The sequence below is a fragment of the Erpetoichthys calabaricus genome, chromosome 5, assembly GCF_900747795.2.
Source record: "Erpetoichthys calabaricus chromosome 5, fErpCal1.3, whole genome shotgun sequence".
NCBI classification, from domain to species: domain Eukaryota; kingdom Metazoa; phylum Chordata; class Cladistia; order Polypteriformes; family Polypteridae; genus Erpetoichthys; species Erpetoichthys calabaricus.
Window position 1 is genome coordinate 2,073,662 of NC_041398.2, and position 18,601 is coordinate 2,092,262.

Here is an 18,601-nt window from a genome sequence, read left to right on the forward strand (position 1 = left end):
ATTCTGTTGTCTGCTGTTTGTATTGTTCACCATCTTATGTCACAGCACTTGTGCAGAGATGATCAGTCCCTGTATGGCTGCGATCCTGGCAGTACAGTTTCTGAGTCCTTCATGAAATCTTACATGTTGCTGATGATGGCTGATACAGGAGGACCACTTTCAACATTCAGAACAGCTAAGAGGCTTACCACAAGTAGGCCAGTCATTTATGAATATGAAGGCCACTGCTGTATGAAAAGTGTTAACCACATTTAGGACAACAATGAGATTTTTCTTGCACCTGTAAGATATTGAAGAAGATTCTTGCTGTTTGTGAAATGTGTTGTATTCCAGTGTTAATTCATATGTGGCTCTGAGGTTACCTTACATCTACGATCTGTTTGCCACTTTCAGTGTTTTCTCCACTATTCTTATGTACTTATTAACTACTTTCAACTGGAGTCCTTTACCTCTTTCAGAAGATTTGTCTTCAATATTTTTGGTTGATGAGCAAAATGAATGATTATTTGTCTATTCTGGGACAGGCTTTACTCCAATATGACTTTGCGTGTGCCTCCAAAAACTTTTTCTGGAAGAGTACCCTTTACCACATTCAGAACAGGTGTACTGCTTCTCTCCAGTGTGGATCCATCTGTGGCACCTAAGTGAACTTTGACGTGAGAATCGTTTGCCACACTCTGGACAGCAATAAGGTTTTTCTCCTGTGTGGATTCTTCTGTGCCTCTGAAGATAGCTTATACATGAGAACGACTTGCCACATTCTACACAACAATGAGGTTTTTCTCCAGTGTGTATTGTTCTGTGTCTCTGAAGACAGCTTCTCCTTAAGAACGACTTACCACATTCTGGACAACAATGTGGTTTTTCTCCTGTGTGGCTTCTGCTGTGTTTCTGAAGATTGCTTCTGCTTGAGAACAACACACCACATTCTGAACAGCAATAAGGTTTTTCTCCTGTGTGAATTTTTTTGTGCAACTGAAATTCACTTCTCCATGAGAATGATTTACCACATTCTGAACAGCAATGAGGTTTTTCTCCTGTGTGGATTACTCTGTGCCTCCGAAGACTGCTTCTCGCCGAGAACGACTTACCACATTCTGAACAGCAATGAGGTTTTTCTCCTGTGTGGATTACTCTGTGCCTCTGAAGATGGCTTATACATGAGAATGACTTGCCACAATCTACACAACAATGAGGGTTTTCTCCAGTGTGTATTGTTCTGTGGCACCTAAGTGCACTTGGACGTGAGAATCGTTTCCCACACTCTGGATAGCAATCAGGTTTTTCTCTTGTGTGGATTCTTCTGTGTCTCTGAAGAGAGTTTCTCCTTAAGAAAGACTTACCACATTCTGGACAGGAATGAGGTTTTTCTCCTGTGTGGATTCTTCTGTGCCTCTGAAGATAGCTTATACATGAGAACGACTTGCCACATTCTGCACAACAATGAGGTTTTAATCCAGTGTGTATTGTTCTGTGTCTCCGAAGAGAGCTTCTCCTTAAGAACGACTTTCCACATTTTTTACAACAATGAGGTTTTTCTCCTGTGTGGCTTCTTCTGTGTTTCTGAAGATTGCTTCTGCTTGAAAACAACATACCACATTCTGAACAGTAATGAGGTTTTTCTCCTGTGTGAATCTTGATATACTTATTAAGATCACTTGTGTGTGTGAATTGTTTGTCACATTCCAAAAAGCATTTTTTAACAGTGTGAATTTGGATTTCTTTCTCCACTTGCTGTCGATCAGTTTTGATGGCTTCTGTCTGTGTTACTCCAGCAGCAGGGAGAGAACTGCACTGCAAAAAGGCTGCTGTCAGGTTCTCTGATCCTCTTGCTGATTTCTTCATACTTTCCTCTTTGCATTGAGGAGTGGGCTGACCAAATAAAGGTGGATAGATGCAGCCATTCTTCTGTAAATCTGAAATAACACAAACATTTTAACTATTATTAACTATTACTATTTTTTTTCCTGACACCTTTATGCAAGGCGACTTACAACATTTGAGACACAATTGGTTACATTTCTCTTGTTTTTGCAACTGGAGCACAAACAGGTCACGTGACTTGCTCATGGTCACATGGTGTCAATGGCTGAATGTGAACCTGTAACTTCAGGGTTTGATGTTCAAATTCCTAACCACTACCCACCTTTTAAAATAAATGAAACAGTATAAGTAAAGTGGTGGCACACTGGTTGGAGTTCCTTCATCACACTGAGGTGCCATTTATGGTCTGGCCACTCCATGTGTAGTCTTTACATATTCTGCTGATGTCTGTTCAATTTCTCCACCTTTCTCTCACATATGAAAGACCAGCCTGATCTGATCAGTCGATCACAAATCAAAATCTACCAATTTTCACTCCAAATGACTTGACTGATGATCAGCAAATTAGCTGATCTTAACATCTGATCTTGAATGATAAAAAGCATGCCAGACAAAGATCCAACATTACCAAAATACAGAAACACGTCCTCGCCAGTCTAACAGTTTTATTGCCTTCCTACAGGCGATAACAAATTTGCGGTTTGTAATATTTGTGCAAAAAGAAATCAGCCATGTAGGATTGTCTGCTAACACTTAATACAAACCTTATTCAGTATCTGAGAAGTCAACACAAAAGGGACTGGTGTGAAGAACAAGAACTTCAAAGGCTGAGGCGACCATCAAGTTTAGTCTAGCTCAGTCACCTACTCTCACTCGGCCTCCAATAATGGCAGCACTTAGAAAACTCAAACTTATAATACTGACACAGCAAGAGTGCCGAAGACTTACTGTGACACAAAAATAGTGAGACTCGTAAGCCTGGACCTTCTAGATCATTTAGATCCACAATTCCATCAGCCAGAGAGTGTCTGTTGACTGATCTATTTGTAGAATTAACCAGGCATTAGATGTTTTGACTTAAATCCCTTTGATAAGCCTTTCAGTGAATTTGTAGGTAGATGGCAGGAAAGGGATATAGAGTTTTTTCCAAACTGTTACATAAATATAAATCGTTATCAAGTGGATGTCGATTAGATAGAAATTGTAATATGCCCTGTTCCTTGCATGTTGGGTAAAATGGTGCGAGCCTAGTTTTTAGACATAAATAAAATAACACTAATTATGCATAATAAGCATTGAGTGTGAATAGTCACTATTCAGTTATGAATTCTGTAAAATATATTATCATGCTGACTTTTTTCTCCAAATTAAACAATGGTACAATGACACGTATTTCACAGATGATTACAAATCTCAAACACATAAACTGCTTAGTGCCGGTGTCTCGACCACAAAGACGCACTTGGAGTGACAGACGACAGCCGAAAGATCCAAAGAAACTCCTCGCCAACAGAACTGCAGAATGCATGAAGAAATTGTCAATAAAGATAAAAACAATATTTGAGTCGGCAGCATCAGAGGTGAATTTTTATCTCTGTGAATCTTAAACCACAAGAGATGCTGGGCCACTGGCATTCTGGAGGACCAATAAAAGTCGTTGTCCTACCTGTGCCCTTCTTATATAAGTGGGGACAGCAAGCGTCTGTTCAGTACGGCAGCACACGTTGTGGATGACAGGAGGACCGGACTGTCCTCAGAACATTCAGAGATGCTTATATTCTTAGATAAGAACCTGAAGCATTCACCAAGACTGTCTCGTTGTCTTCTTTTCGTAGTAGACGACTACAAATATATAATTGACCATTTTCTTTTATTAGAAAAATGTGGAGTATGATTAAGACATGCCTTTTGTTTTGTTCATCTTGTTTTTGTTCCATTATGTGTGCATTATGGGTAAGTGTTCTTTGTGTATGCTGTAGCACTGTATTATGGAATGTGAAGTTTATGCGTGGTTAAAAATGCATTTATTTTTTTAAAAAAAAAAAAGAAAAACAGTATTATTATTGATATCAGTAGATCCTAATGGAATGGAATAGGTGATCATTATCAGGTCTAAAGAATGTGATCAGAGCTTTCCTAACCAATCATTTGTCTGAGTTTTGGTCTTCTCTTCTTAATTGTAATGTATGTGATGATATTTACATCCTCTAGAAACTAATCTGGCCTACAAATAAACATACAAATATATCCGCTTGTGTTAGGGGGGGCACAGTGTTTAGCACAGCTGCTTTATTGTTCAGGTGTCCTGGGGTCAAATCCTGCCCACAGTTGCTCTACATAGGGGCTCTGAATGGTGTTTCTGGTTATTCCCCTCATTCCCAAAAACATGCAGGTGAAGTGGAGTGGTGACTCCAAATTGACCTGATGTGACTGTGGGAGACGGAAGGACCTAAGATCAACTCCAAGTGAAGATGTCACACCACTGCCGACTTGTCCAGGCCATGCTGCCCCAGCAAGTTCAGGCTGAGAGCAGAACACAAGATGCTGAAAGAAGACCCTGAGACCCCTTGAATGTCATCATGGCTCATACAGGTAGCTCTTGTCAACGTTAACGTCAAAGTGCACAAGATTACCATTAAACAAATTCACTCTTCCTATTTTGTGCACAGGGGTGAGGACTTTATGCTTACTTCTTTCTTTCTTTTTCTGAACATTTCTGCCTTTACTGCTAAACAATTTAAGAAATGTACATGTCTTTAACAAAATATGACTTTTGATATTCTCATTGAACGTAATGTGCTGTTGGCCTAACATACGTCACAGCTTCAGTCAAAGCTTCATGATGTTCAAGTCATGTGCTGAACATTTTAGATTTTTCCTTATTCACCCAAGTTTTTATAATTTATGATTTATTAGGTAACCTATTGTTTGTTATCATGCACCTGTGCAGGTGGTCTTTATCCAAATTCAATTAACCGTGTTTTCCATTGTCATATCAATCTTCTCAAAACATCAAAGCACCCACCGTTACAATTTATAAATGCTCTCTTTCTTTTATATTTAATCACATTACTCACTTATTCCAACACTCCCAGGTGACTCTTCTCCTTCTCTCCCATTTCCTTCGGTGATTTTCTCTTCAGACTCTGATAACTCTGATTTCAGCTCTGCAAAATTTTCCTGTGTAGCCAGTCGTCCCGTATTAGTGGACCAGGGCTGTAAACTGGATGGAGATTCTTCACAGGCCTCTTGCTTGAAAATATCCTCAGTTTCATGCTTTTGAAGTTCAAGACCAATGGAGAAATCATTAAAATCCTCAGCTTTAATGGCGGCAGTCACCCCGTTGTACTCCTCTTCTTTGAAAACTGAAATTCTTTCTTCGTGATCCTCCAGCTTCACACACACATCCTCTGGTGTAAGCCACTCATAGTCCTCTTCTTTAATGTCCACAGTTATTTCATCCACACCATCTTCTTTGGTAGAGGCCATGCTCTGTGGGAAACTCTTCTCTCTCTTCAAGTGTCTGCTCTTCTCTTCTCAGATTCACTTCTCACATGGACAGCCCTGAGCTGGAGGCCATTAGGAACCTCAGTGTATGGCCAAGTGAAATGGGAAAGCCCTGTGAAAATAAAAGTGGAAGAATTTAACTTCATAAAGTCAGTAAAAATAATGAGCAGACTTCAGGTTTGGTTCAAAGATATATTTTTCTTGATTCCCTCCTCTGCCTCAACAGTTTAAAATTACAAATCAAACAATTCAGATGTGATTAAAGTGCATTGCAGACCTTCATTAAAGGGGATTTGCATACATTTCAGTGCCACCATGTAGATATGACAACACTTTATCTACACGGTACCATCATGTTTGGACACAGCAATGGCAGGTCTATTAAAGCCGTCATATTTAGGGCTTTGTTGGATATCCTTGCTGGACTTGAACTGCGCATCGGGAGCTTCATTCTGTTCAGTTGTTATATTCTATAGCTTATATATGTGCTCCTATTTGTGGGATTACGGGACTGCATCCTGACTGGGAGTAGGACATTCAGTGTTTGAGGAGAGTGGTTTTGTAGGAGGTTACTCATGATGGGTGTGTTTTATGGGAGAGAAGAATAAAAAGTGTGTGGCTAATGTCAAAGGTGTTGTGTTGTTATTTAAGCTTAATATTCATAGTAGAGGATGGCTGCTAACTATAGAATCCTGCCTGCATTTGACAAGAGAAAGGCAAGCAAGAGCTGGAAAAATTAAGATTTAATATGGACACGGGTTACTGAGCTTAGGAATAAAAAACACGCACTTGGGGTTGGACTGTCGCTTACAGGGACAGCATCGAGATGTCAATTTGAGTATAAGACCTGAATAAAGATGAAGGTGCGACCATTCTGATAGAAAGGCTTGATTTTGTGTTTAAAGGAGAAAAAGGATCGTATTTATGAGGCATATTCAGATTGTACAGAGTTAAAAGGGCGAGTTCATTGTCTATGGTGGATTATATCATCGATCTGGAGCAGAGATACTCCTGATGGGTAATTCTACATCAGATTATCACACTTTGACATCATTATCACAGATTTTAACAAAAAAACAATTTTCTGGAGATGTTCATGACATTATAAGGTAGCTGTAGTAATAAATTGGCCAATTTTAAAATAGAGTTTTTTCACTATTCAAATTTTAATCTTATAATCACTCATAACTTGGTCATTTTTTCATTTTCGGGATAACATGATATTTTCACAAAATACAGAGCTTGAAAAGAGCTTATATGAGAACCATTTCTGTGCAACTTATCTTTAAAGAGAAATAGCCAGTCAAAGTCCTAATCCAGCACAGTGTTCAAATTTTGTTATCTGAAATCTCCTTATTATTGTTGATCCAAGACACGTGCAATTTCAGTTCCATGGGTCACTCAGATGACCAAATCAGCAGGCCAAGTCTCGTTAAAATCTCTGACGATGAGGTCCATATGTGTGATGACGTGACATGGAGTGACCTGCACGTGTAGATATAACATGGCTGTCCCTAATGTTGTGCAAGCTTTTAAGCTACTGGACACGGCGTGTTTAGCTACAAACCAAAGGCAGCTGGCATTAACAGTATGGCTTGCACTTACTTTTGCTTCAATGGAATTGGCGCAATTGAGAATCTTTGTAGTAAAGTCAAGTCTGGTGACAATGGGCATTACTGTCACACATAAAACTGCATGTTTCACCAGTGAGAAGCAACACAAAAGGTGACAAACGCAACGCAGGCAGAAGAAATCGCCATTGCCAGGCAATAATCTGTTAGACAAATATGGTAGGAGATCAAACTACATTATTGTCAGAGCACTGGGCTGAAGAATACAGAAAAATAAATGAACAGGTGATAATAACAGAAGAGACTGGAAAATACAGAGGACTGTGAAGAATGAAACATGACGTTGTAACACTGCAAAGACAATTACACAGTTTGTAACTGACCACAATTTAGCAGACCCCTGGAGATTTCTAACCCAAACTCAAGAACATATTCCTTCTACTCACCAGTGCTTCATTGCTACTCAAGAATTGATTATTTTTTTATAGATATCAACTTCTTGCCTATGTTTTAATCGTGTAAGTATGACACTATTGTTATTTCTGACCATGCCCCCTTGATTTTGGAGCTAAAATCACTATACCCCACATACTCATTTTGCAGATGGTGTCTTAATTCACTTTTATTAGCAGACTAGAAAAATACCCGCGCTTCGCAGTGGCAAAGTACTGCTTTAAAATTTTAAATAATAATCTGAGGGAAAATGTACCAATAATTATTTGTTAAGGATCTCTTTGTATACCACGTTGTCAGTTCGTCCTTCCAGTTGTAATATGACCAAGCTGTGCGCTGAGCTTACTCTTGAGCATGCAACGTATAGTTGGCCATGTGAAAAGCAATCTTGCCTCAAATCAATGCCAACCTTTTGTAGGGTCTGTCCCAGAGACTTATTGTCATTGCGAAGCAGAGCCTTACTGGAAATTGGAGGCGTTTGAATTGAAATGGGAGATCAGAGGGTATAACGGGGATGCGAGGAATAAAAACTCTCTTCCCTGAGCCACCGCCAGTAAAAATAGTTGCCTCAATTAGGTTCTTTTGCAGGCATGTGACCTGAAGTCTCGTGCCATTACAAAGTTTTGGTGGCTGTAAGTTTCTCAGTAACATTATTGGTGCCCAAACCTTCAAAATTAGATTATGCTCAGGAGTATCTGGAGGATTCAGAGTGTGGACCGAGCTGCAGGCTATGGATGTATATATGTACGTAAGTAGGATTCAGTTAGCGTTAGGAACCCGCGTACCAAATTTCTTGAAGATGGGCCCATTAAGTAACAAAGACCATTGGAAAGTTCAATATGACGGCTGACAGTGGTGTCATACCACCTAAATAAGTACGTACATCTGTTTCGGTTAGCGCAGGGAAGCCGCCTACCAAATTTCGTGAAGATGGGGCCATAAATGTAGAATTTCTAAATGAAACCTGCTTAACTTTTGCAAGTAAGCTGTAAGGAATGAGCCTGCCAAATTTCAGCCTTCTACCTACACGGGAAGTTGGAGAGTTAGTGATGAGTGAGTCAGCGAGGGTTTTGCCTTTAATTAGTATAGATGTATATGTGCATGTATATATGTCTGTGTGTGTATATATAGCGGTACCCGGCCACGTGTTGCTGTGGCTCAGTCTGGTTAAATGGAAAAGAAAGAAAAGAGAAAGCACACGTTTGTAATATGCTTAATTTCACAATGCTTGTGGGTATACATTATTTTTTTGTTGTTCCATTGTCTGTGCAGAATGTTAGACTGAATAATATTGTTAAGTTCGTAGATGTCTTTGTTTTTGGCCGCAAGAATAGCTCGTTCACTCAGCCAATCGTGATTCTTATAATTGGTTTGAATACTGGGAAATACTTTTTCAACCAATTGTTCTTTTGACGTCACTAAATTGCAGAAGTTATGAGGCAATGAAATTCGTCTTGAGGTCAGATCAACCGCCACCTTTCCGTTCCCAATTTCCAGATTTCTCCAACCCCGTTATTGACAGTTTTCATTATTTGATCGTAAATGCCTTTTTGCTGAAGCGTTAGCTTAGGAATATTTGATTGCACATATGACAAAAGATCATCCGTGTTGTATTTTTGTTCATGACGTAATTCTACATCGAACGAAGCAGCAGCAGCAGATCGATTCGGTGATGGCATTCCCAATTGATTGTTCGCGATTCCTAAGCACAAATCTTCAATCATTATCAACGCTTAGTTGTAGATTTCTGCTGTGAAATCCATGTTTATATTTGAATTTTACTTGCGTATTCGATAGAAAATATCTTCAGCCATGTGTGATTTATATTTCTCCCATAACTATGTTGGAGATGAAGGAGAGCAGGCGGTCAATATGATAGCAAACAATGCACAAATTTGATTTGGATGTGACATGTTGCACGCGTCATTAATGTATACATCCCAGTGTCGGTCGTTCTCCAATAAATTCAGAGCTTGACATGTACTTCGGAAAGTGGCATGTGTAACGCCGTTGACAATTCTCAATTGCTGGAAAGACGTTGGACCGGGCACATTTACCAACAGCATGTGAACAAAGAAGCATTCATCTTGATTGGGATGCACGGTGTACAGTCTGCTTTTCTACTCGCATTCCATGTGTAATACGTAGGCACTTCCGAATACAGCAGTGTTTTCGCAAATGCGTCATTTTGACATAACATAAAGAAAGCAGTTAATGTTTTAGCTGGTGGATTCAGGGCTACTATTTGTTGCACATTTGCAGCTGTGAAATAAACGCATTGTCCGTTTTCTAGATGTACTGCTAAGTGAACAACATCTGGACTTCGTTCATGTATGGGAAATGAAAGAATTTGCCATACAGCTTCATTGCTGCTTATGTATCTTCCAGCCTAAAACTGTGCGATTTCATCGATATGTATGACCGCATTCTTATCACTTCTTTCTGGTTGCACGTCACAAACTGCCATGTCGCTGCCTTTATTCACGTACTTACAAATGTATTTGATCGAAACATTGAAATAGAATCGTAAAATATTTAGTATGGCGTGTGTTGCTTTTACGTCCAACAGATGGCGCTGTGTTTTCAAATAAAGCATGTTTTTACCTGTCACAGGTGTGCCATCTATATAATATGTATATAAAAACACGCGCGTATTCGAATGCATCGTTGTGTCAAAATATCAAAGCAATCAGTGAAGAACTTTTGGAGATTTAAGGTTTTGAACAAACGAACATTTACATTATATATATATATATATTATACATATAATGTATGTGTGCGTGTGTGTGTGTATATATGGTTTTGGCAGCCAAGCACTTTTTTCCAACCTAGAAGACGTCTCTTGAGATCCGTTTAATTGCCTCGTTGATTGCATGTCTTCCAAGGTAGTTTCAATCCCCATTTCCTGCACCGAGTCATCTCCCCTTTTATGAGTGACTGCGTTAGTGGCCGTACTTCGTACAGGTCTTTGAGCGCACTGAATACTTGTAACTGGTGTCACCCGTCGGCGACTTTCGACAGGGGATGGAAGCAATTGTCGAGTAACAAAAATTATTTGTAAGTGATTTCGCATTGAAGAAATAGTAAAAACTTGATCACTTGGGTCAATACCTAAAGAAATACACACAGCAAATGCAATTGAGAATACACCAGAATCTGTATGATTTAATTGTTGCTGTGTATCTTCATAAACTATGGGAGGTTTGTAAGGAAACAAAGCACGAAGGAAACGAAGCTGATCTTCGGTGAGGTTGAATTTTTTATCAGCGTTTAAACTGTCATAGACATGAATTACAGCACCATCATAATACGTACACACCCAGTGAGTCACTCGTTCAGTCGCTGCAGAAGGTAATATTTGAATATGTTTTGCATTTTGTGGAATGGGCATTATAGGTATGTCAGGAGTCCACATTAGCAAAACTTTTGAGGTTGGAAAATTGTATGCACAGCTAAAATTTCGTTGAATTTGCTCATGTGATCTGTTGATAAATAATCATTATTTACCAACTCATTCATTGCAAAATCTGACAGTGGTAAGATCACTCCTCCATAACACTAAACACAAACACTAAGTAAACACTAACACTAAAAAACAGCAACACCGCTGAGAAGAACACTAAATGAGATATAATAAAGAAGTTTAGTAGACTTTTACTTTAACTGCTTTATTATAGTAGGTGAGGGGACGCTGGTGCATGCTTGTTGTTGCCGCTCCTCCCTGTTAAGAACACTTTTCGCAAAATTCGCCTTAATTCTGCACTTTCTTACGCATGTTTTATTTTGTTTATTGTATGTATAGTTCGTGGATACAGCTGACTCGAATTGCATGGATGTGGCTTAATATTTACAGATTTTATGGACTCCACTTTACTGGAAACAGCGGAGACTGTGGATCACGGGACGAGACCTACGAACATTTCTTTGTACCTGGCGATCTAACACCTCGGGATGATCTGTCTCCGTGATTATATTCGCTATGCTGATCTGCTCCCGTTTCATCTTACAATACTCTACGACCGGGAACTGATCTGATGTTCATACTAACCTGGTTTATGGCTTATGGCTCCGGGGCGATCTCGCCTGAAATTCCCAAGCGTTACTGTTTATAGCTGTGTATTGGAACATCCAAATCCTGCTTCCTCCTCCTGCTGTGCTTTCTGCTGCTTGCTATCGCCGCTCACCTACGCTACCACACCCGCCTGTTCTACCGGCTCCGTTGTGCTGTGCTGCTTCTACACTGCTATCAGCTATGTATCACTCACTATTTTATCGCTTTGAGTACTGAGAAAAGCGCTATATAAATGTAATGAATTATTATTATTATTAAACACTAAAGTACAAAAACGAAGTAGAAAGTAACACTAAACCGCAACACCGCCGGGAACACCGGCACACTGCATCTAATAAACACTAAGAAACACTAAAGGAAAAAATACAATTCAGTAAGTACCGCCTCTACTAAACAGTAAAGGAGAAAGGACTAACCGTGTCAGCTGCGGAGCTCAGCTCGGAGCGAAATGAAGTGAATGAAATGAGGTGAATGGGAGGGGAGATGATCACGTGACTGCAACACCCGCCTTAACTCTCCGTCCCTCCACAAACACACAAACACAGCCACACGGATCCCAAGTCTCCTTTATAGATATAGATGAGAACTGTACTGAATTTCTGTCCAAGCAAATCAATTTTTTAGAGACAAATATATCCTCATAGGTCTCTGCAAGAACACTCTGGGAAATCCTGAAGGCCTTCTTAAGAGGGCAGATTATCTCATATCTTTCCCAAAGAAATAAATTGGAAACCAAGAAGGTATTAGAGCTAATCAACGAAATTGCTAGAATAGATCAAGAACATGCCAGGTGTCCAAGTGAGGCACTTCATATAAAAAGGCAGGTTCTGTATTCTGAACTCAACCTCTTAACAAGTAAAGAAACTGAACAACTCATTTTTAAATCAAGACATCATTATTATGAACATGGAGAGAAAGCTAATAAGATCTTAGCTCAACAAATCCACAAGCAAGAAGTTTGCATTGCAATCCCAGCAATCACCAGCACAAACGGAGAAAAAAATCATTGACTATAAAAATATAACACGCACATTTAGAGACTACTATAAAGAAGACAAGACGCAATCTAATGCATTTCTGGGCGCATTACAGATACCACAAATAAATACTCTTAATGCAGAGGAATTGGATAAACCTCTGGCACTATCAGAATTACTAGATGCTATAAGCTCACTTCAGAGTGGGAAAGCAGCAGGCCCCAATGGCTACCCTGCTGAATTTTATAAGAAATTCTCCACTCAGCTAGCTACCCTGCTATTAGCAATATTTATAGAAGCTAGAAAAAAATAAAATTCTACCTCAAACTTTTTGCCAAGCATTAATTACTGTCGGGCGGCACGGTGGCGCTGCTGCCTCGCAGTTGGGAGATCTGGGGACCTGGGTTCGATTCCCGGGTCCTCCCTGCATGGAGTTTGCATGTTCTCCCCGTGTCTGCGTGGGTTTCCTCCGGGCGCTCCAGTTTCCTCCCACATTCCAAAGACATGCAGGTTAGGTGGATTGGCGATTCTAAATTGGCCCTAGTGTGTGCTTGGTGTGTGGGTGTGTTTGTGTGTGTCCTGCGGTGGGTTGGCACCCTGCCCTTGTGCCCTGTGTTGGCTGGGATTGGCTCTGGCAGACCCCCGTGACCCTGTGTTCAGATTCAGCGGGTTGGAAAATGGATGGATGGATTAATTACTGTCTTTCCTAAACAAAATAAGGATGTATTACAATGTGCATTGTACACACCAATAACCCAGCTAAAAGGCATGCACAAACCAGGGATCGGCTCTGAGCCCTTTCTTATTTGCAATGGTGATAGACAGGTTGACATACAAGATTAGACAGGAGTCCCCGTGGACTGTGATGTTTGCTGATGACATTGTGATCTGTAGTGATAGTAGGGAGAAGGTTGAGGAGACCCTGGAGAGGTGGAGATATGCTCTAGAGAGGAGAGGAATGAAGGTCAGTAGGAACAAAACAGAATACATGTGTGTAAATGACAGGGAGGTCAGTGGAATGGTAAGGATGCAGGGAGTAAAGTTGGCAAAGGTGCATGAGTTTAAATACTTGGGATCAACAGTACAGAGGAATGGGGATTGTGGAAGAGAGGTGAAGAAGAGAGTGCAGGCAGGGTGGAATGGGTGGAGAAGAGTGTCAGGAGTGATTTGTGACAGACGGATATCAGCAAGAGTGAAAGGGAAGGTCTACCGGATAGTAGTGAGACCAGCTATGTTATATGGGTTGGAGACAGTGGCACTGACCAGAAAGCAGGAGACAGAGCTGGAGGTAGCAGAGTGAAAGATGCAAAGATTTGCATTGGGTGTGACGAGGATGGAGAAGATTAGAAATGAGGACATTAGAGGGTCAGCTCAGGTTGGACGGTTGGGAGACAAAGTCAGAGAGGCGAGATTGGTTTGGACATGTGCAGAGGAGAGATGTTGGGTATATTGGGAGAAGGATGCTAAGGATAGAGCTGCCAGGTAACAGGAAAAGAGGAAGGCCTAAGAGAAGGTTTATTGATGCGGTGAGAAAGGACATGTAGGTGATGGGTGTAACAGAGCAAGATGCAGAGGACAGAAAGATATGGAAGAAGATGATCCACTGTGGCGACCCCTAATGGGAGCAGCCAAAAGAAGAAGATCGTACAGACCAATCTCACTTCCGAATAACAATGTTAAGGTACTCTCCAAAGTCCTAGCTAGAAGGATGGAGAAAGTGCTGCCTTCGGTAATATCACAAGACCAAACTGGATTTATTAAAGGACGATACTTAGCTTTCAATCTTTGATGCCCGTTTAATGTTATATATTCACCCAAAAAGTCTAACACCATGGAGATATTATTATCGTTGGATGCAGAAAAAGCATTTTTTTATGGTTGAATGGAACTACATTTTCACTACATTGGAGAAATTTGTGTTTGGCCCGAATATTTGTGTGTGGATCAAACTACTGTATACCAATCCAGAAGCTTCAGTCTATATGAACAACATTAATTCAGACTACTTTAAACTAGAACGTGGTACCAGATAAGGATGCCCCTTGTCTCCACTGCTGTTTACAATGGCAACTGAGCCACCAGCAGTTCACCGTCAAAATGCTTATGAGATAAATGGGATTATCAGAGAAGGACTGGCACAGAAGGATTCTCTATATGCAGATGACATGGTACTGTATATATCAGATCCACAAAATACTGAGCCTGCAGTCCTAACAGCACTTACAGAATTTCAAACATTTCTGGTCTCAGAATTAATCTGACTAAAATTGTGCTCTTTCCAGTGAATTCTCAAGCACACAATATGAGATTGGACACCTTCCCATTTATCATTGCAGATCAGTTTAAATACCTAGGGGTAAACATCACAAGTAAACTTAAAGCTCTTTATGAATAAAATTTTGCCATCTGTATGGAAAAAATAATCAAAACTTGCATAGATGGTCAACCCTTCATCTCACTTTATCTGGAAGAACCAACATGAAGATGTTAAGATGAATATCCTCCCTAAGCTTCTCTTTTTATTTCAAAACATTCCAATATACATCAATAAATAGATTTTTAAGAAATTAGATTCAACCATAACCTCATTTATTTGGAATTCAAAACATCCACGTATCCAAAGAGCGACCCTAAAAAGACCTAATGCAGAAGGCGGCATGACTCTACCTAACTTTCAGTTTTATTACTGGGCAGCAAACATACAAGCTATAAAAACCAGGACATGGACACAAATAGATGAACATACACAGGCTTGGTCCACAATAGAAATAAAATCCTGCTGCACTTCTTTATACTTCTTGCTTTGTACCCCAATAAATACAAGGTATCACCAATATACTAACAACCCAATTGTACTTCAATCAATCAGAATATGGAACCAATGTAGAAAGCATTTTAAGATGGAGAAGCTTTTATCTGTGGCACCCCTGAATGAGAACCACCTTCTTCCACCCTCTCAAACATATGCAGTTTTTAATATCTGGAAAACATCTGGGATTAAATCACTTAGAAATCTGTACATAGACAACGTCTTTGCATCCTACAAACAATTACACTCCAAATTTAACTTTCCAGCAACACATTTCTTTCACTTCCACCTACCTCTATGCCGGAAAAAGTATTCATCAGTCTTGAGTACTCAGACAGCATTTCTGTAATATATAAAACCATTTTACAGTCCCTCCCTTTCAAAAATCCAAGAGGACTGTGGGTAAAGGATCTCTCACTCAATATCACAGAAAAGGAGTGGAAGGTAGCAATGCAGAGAATTCACTCGTGCTCCATATATATATATATATATATATATATATATATATATATATATATATATATATATATATATATATATATATATATATATATATAGAGAGAGAGAGAGAGAGAGAGAGAGAGAGAGAGAGAGAGAGAGAGAGAGAGAGAGAGAGAGAGAGAGAGAGAGAGAGAGAGAGATAGATAGATAGATAGATAATGTGCAAAGCATACAATTAATTAACGCAAAAGCACATCTCTCTCTCGTTTAAAATTGTCCAGAAGGCTTCCAGGGAAAAATACAACATGAGAAAGTTAAAATCAAGTTCCAGCCTCACTGGGTCACATGTTCTGGGCCTGCGCCAAATTAACATCATTCTGGAACAAAATCTTTAAATGCCTTTCAGACAGCCTTGGTGTTCTCAATCCCCCCTTTTTAATTTTTTACTCTATTTTTATTCATTTACTTATCTACCCATTTTTACTGTTATTAAAGTTTAACTCTGCTGACCAAGCTCTCCTTATCATAAATGGGGAGTCATTTAATCTTAAAGCTAGTTGTATTAAACTTGACTTGCTTGTAAAGGAATATTATTTGTTGTAAATTAATAAAATTCAATAAAAAAATATATTATAACCACTCATTACATGGTCATTTTTTCATTTTGGGGATAGCATAGTATTTTCACAAACTGTAGAGCTGGAAAAGAGCATTAAAACAACATGAGAACCATTTCTGTTCACTTCTATTTAGGTAGAAATAGACCAGTCCAAGTCCAAATCCAGCGCAGTGTTCAAACTTTGTGATCTTAAATCTCATTATTGTTGATCCAAGACATGTGCAACTTCAGTTCCATGGGTCACTAAGATGACCAAATCAGCAGGCCAAGTCTTGTTAAAATCTGTGACGATGAGGTCCATAAGTGTGATGATGTGACATGGAGTGACCTGCATGTGTAGATATAACATGGCTGTCCTGATGCTGTGCGGGCTTTTAAGCTGCTGGACACGGCTTGTTAAGATACAAACCAAAGGCAGCTGGCATTATCAGCAGGGATGGCACTTACTTTTGCTTCAATGGAATTGGCACAATGAAAACTTTGGTAGTAAAGTCAAGTCTGGTGACAATGGGCATTACTGTCACACATGAAACTGCGTATTTCACCTGTCAGAGACAACACATCAGGTGGCATTCGCAACGTAGCCAGAAGAAGTCACCATTGCCAGGCAATAATCTGTTAGACAAATATGGTAGGAGATCAAAATGCATTATCATCAGAGCAATGGGCTAAAGACTGCACAAAAATAAATGAACAGGTGATAACAACAGAGGAGACTGGAAAATACAGAGGACTGTGAAGAATGAAACATGACGTCATTTATAAAGGAATCAAACTCAGACACATTTAGTGTTTTGGTTGAATCTTTAGGACTAGCAGTAATTGACTCTACTGGCACACTCACAGTCTATGGAGAGAAATGTGTAGACAACGACATTAGTCAGCCTGATCAGAATGAAGTCAAAAAGCTGAGGAACTCAAACATTTCCAGCAGCAGAGCTTTCATATTTGGAGGTGGCAAAGTTGTGCATTCCACCAAACGAGTGAAAATTCCTGTAAAGATTGGAGAGACACGATGTGGCACTGAAACAGAAGTGGTGCCAGCTGAAATGCCAATGTTGTTAAGTAAAGAGAGCAGAGGTTGGGAGCAGGTGCTGATTACAGTGAGCTGTCACACCCACCACACGGCGAGCCCCCCAGATTGACATCCCAGTGTAGCCGTTCAGCAGGTCACACATCAGCAGCACACTGAACAGTCGCAGGTTTGTTACGGTGGCTGGACTGATTAACGTCATATCCAGGATGGATGTTCAGTAAAACGTCCTTAAAAAGGGCAGGGACACTTTTAGGTTTGTCATGAAGGCCGCGATCACTTCGACTGTGTGACTGGAGTTTGTACACAGCAACAAATCTACACGGAGAATCTTCCAAACACAGTCACTCTGCCAAAGCTGCTCTGATGCTCCATCACACACACACACACACACTGCCTTTCACACCCACAACCCAAGCCCATCTGATAAGCTGAAGCTCTCCAAATGGGTGAACTTCCTGTCCTGCGGAGAGTCACTAGTTTGAAGCAGTTCCACCTACTCAGCCATCAAATTCCTCAGTCAGTCCTAAAGACAGGGATGGGGGGGTGTCTTTAAACATGAAAGCTTCTCGCCAATGAAACACTAATATCACATTGCTGTGTCTAACTTACAAATAAAGACATACAAAATATTTATCAACTTACATACAAAAGTTCACAGCACAACAACATTCAAGCCAAGTCGAGAAGACGAGAATAAAAACAAAAATAAAAAGGTGCTTCCACAGTCCCTGCTACCTTTGATCTAATTATGATATTGTCTGGCGTATTTTAACAAACTGTAGAGACCTCCGCACCACGTTTTACTTGAACAGTCAAGAAAAGAAACGCCAACCTCGAAAACCCCAAACACCACAAAAAAAAAAAAAAAAACACCTTCTAGAACCCTCACCACCATCCCCCACCCCCCTTACAACATCAATCAATACCCCGCTGTCAATCTTCCGTGCTGTACTCTGCCCTCCCTCAATCGGACCTAACAGTCACACACTCACAAAAAAAAAAAAAAAAAAGGCTTCAGCCTGGCTGGGACGCTATAATACATTTGTATAAACTAAGAACAGACTTTCTCCAAGACCACAATTTTTAATAGGAAGTAATGCCATTGGGGTGTAAAGAATTGGTTCACTTTAAAGTTCCTGCCATTTGGATCAACGCTTCTTCACATATTCCTCATACGGTGCATCCGGAAAGTATTCCCAGCGCTTCATCACTTTTTCTACATTTTGTTATGTTACAGCCTTATTCCAAAATGGATTAAATTCATTCTTTTCCTCAGAATTCTACACACAACA

At 40.0% G+C, this 18,601-nt stretch overlaps 3 protein-coding genes across 12 annotated transcripts in view; 1 reads left to right on the forward strand and 2 right to left on the reverse strand.

The window, feature by feature from the left end:
• LOC114652506 (zinc finger protein 568-like) overlaps positions 1 to 5,404 on the reverse strand; it is a 186,687-nt gene extending 181,283 nt beyond the window's left edge. Inside the window, exons 1-3 of one of the 2 annotated variants that reach the window (XR_007934996.1) lie at positions 4,902 to 5,404; positions 1,239 to 1,916; positions 158 to 640 (exon numbers count right to left, since the gene is read on the reverse strand). Coding sequence is in view for 1 of the 2 variants with exons in the window: in XM_051927967.1 (XP_051783927.1) it covers positions 528 to 640; positions 1,239 to 1,916; positions 4,902 to 5,313 (1,203 nt within the window). In the remaining variant the exon portion in view is untranslated. Of the gene's footprint in view, positions 1 to 5; positions 641 to 1,238; positions 1,917 to 4,901 lie in introns of those variants that run through there. The other variant, XM_051927967.1, reaches the window with a different exon arrangement.
• Positions 1 to 18,601, reverse strand: part of LOC114652431 (gastrula zinc finger protein XlCGF57.1-like) — a 596,652-nt gene that overhangs the window by 378,086 nt on the left and 199,965 nt on the right. The window lies entirely within an intron of this gene.
• Positions 1 to 18,601, forward strand: part of LOC114652436 (tripartite motif-containing protein 16-like) — a 274,064-nt gene that overhangs the window by 208,785 nt on the left and 46,678 nt on the right. The gene's annotated exons all lie outside the window — the stretch shown is intronic.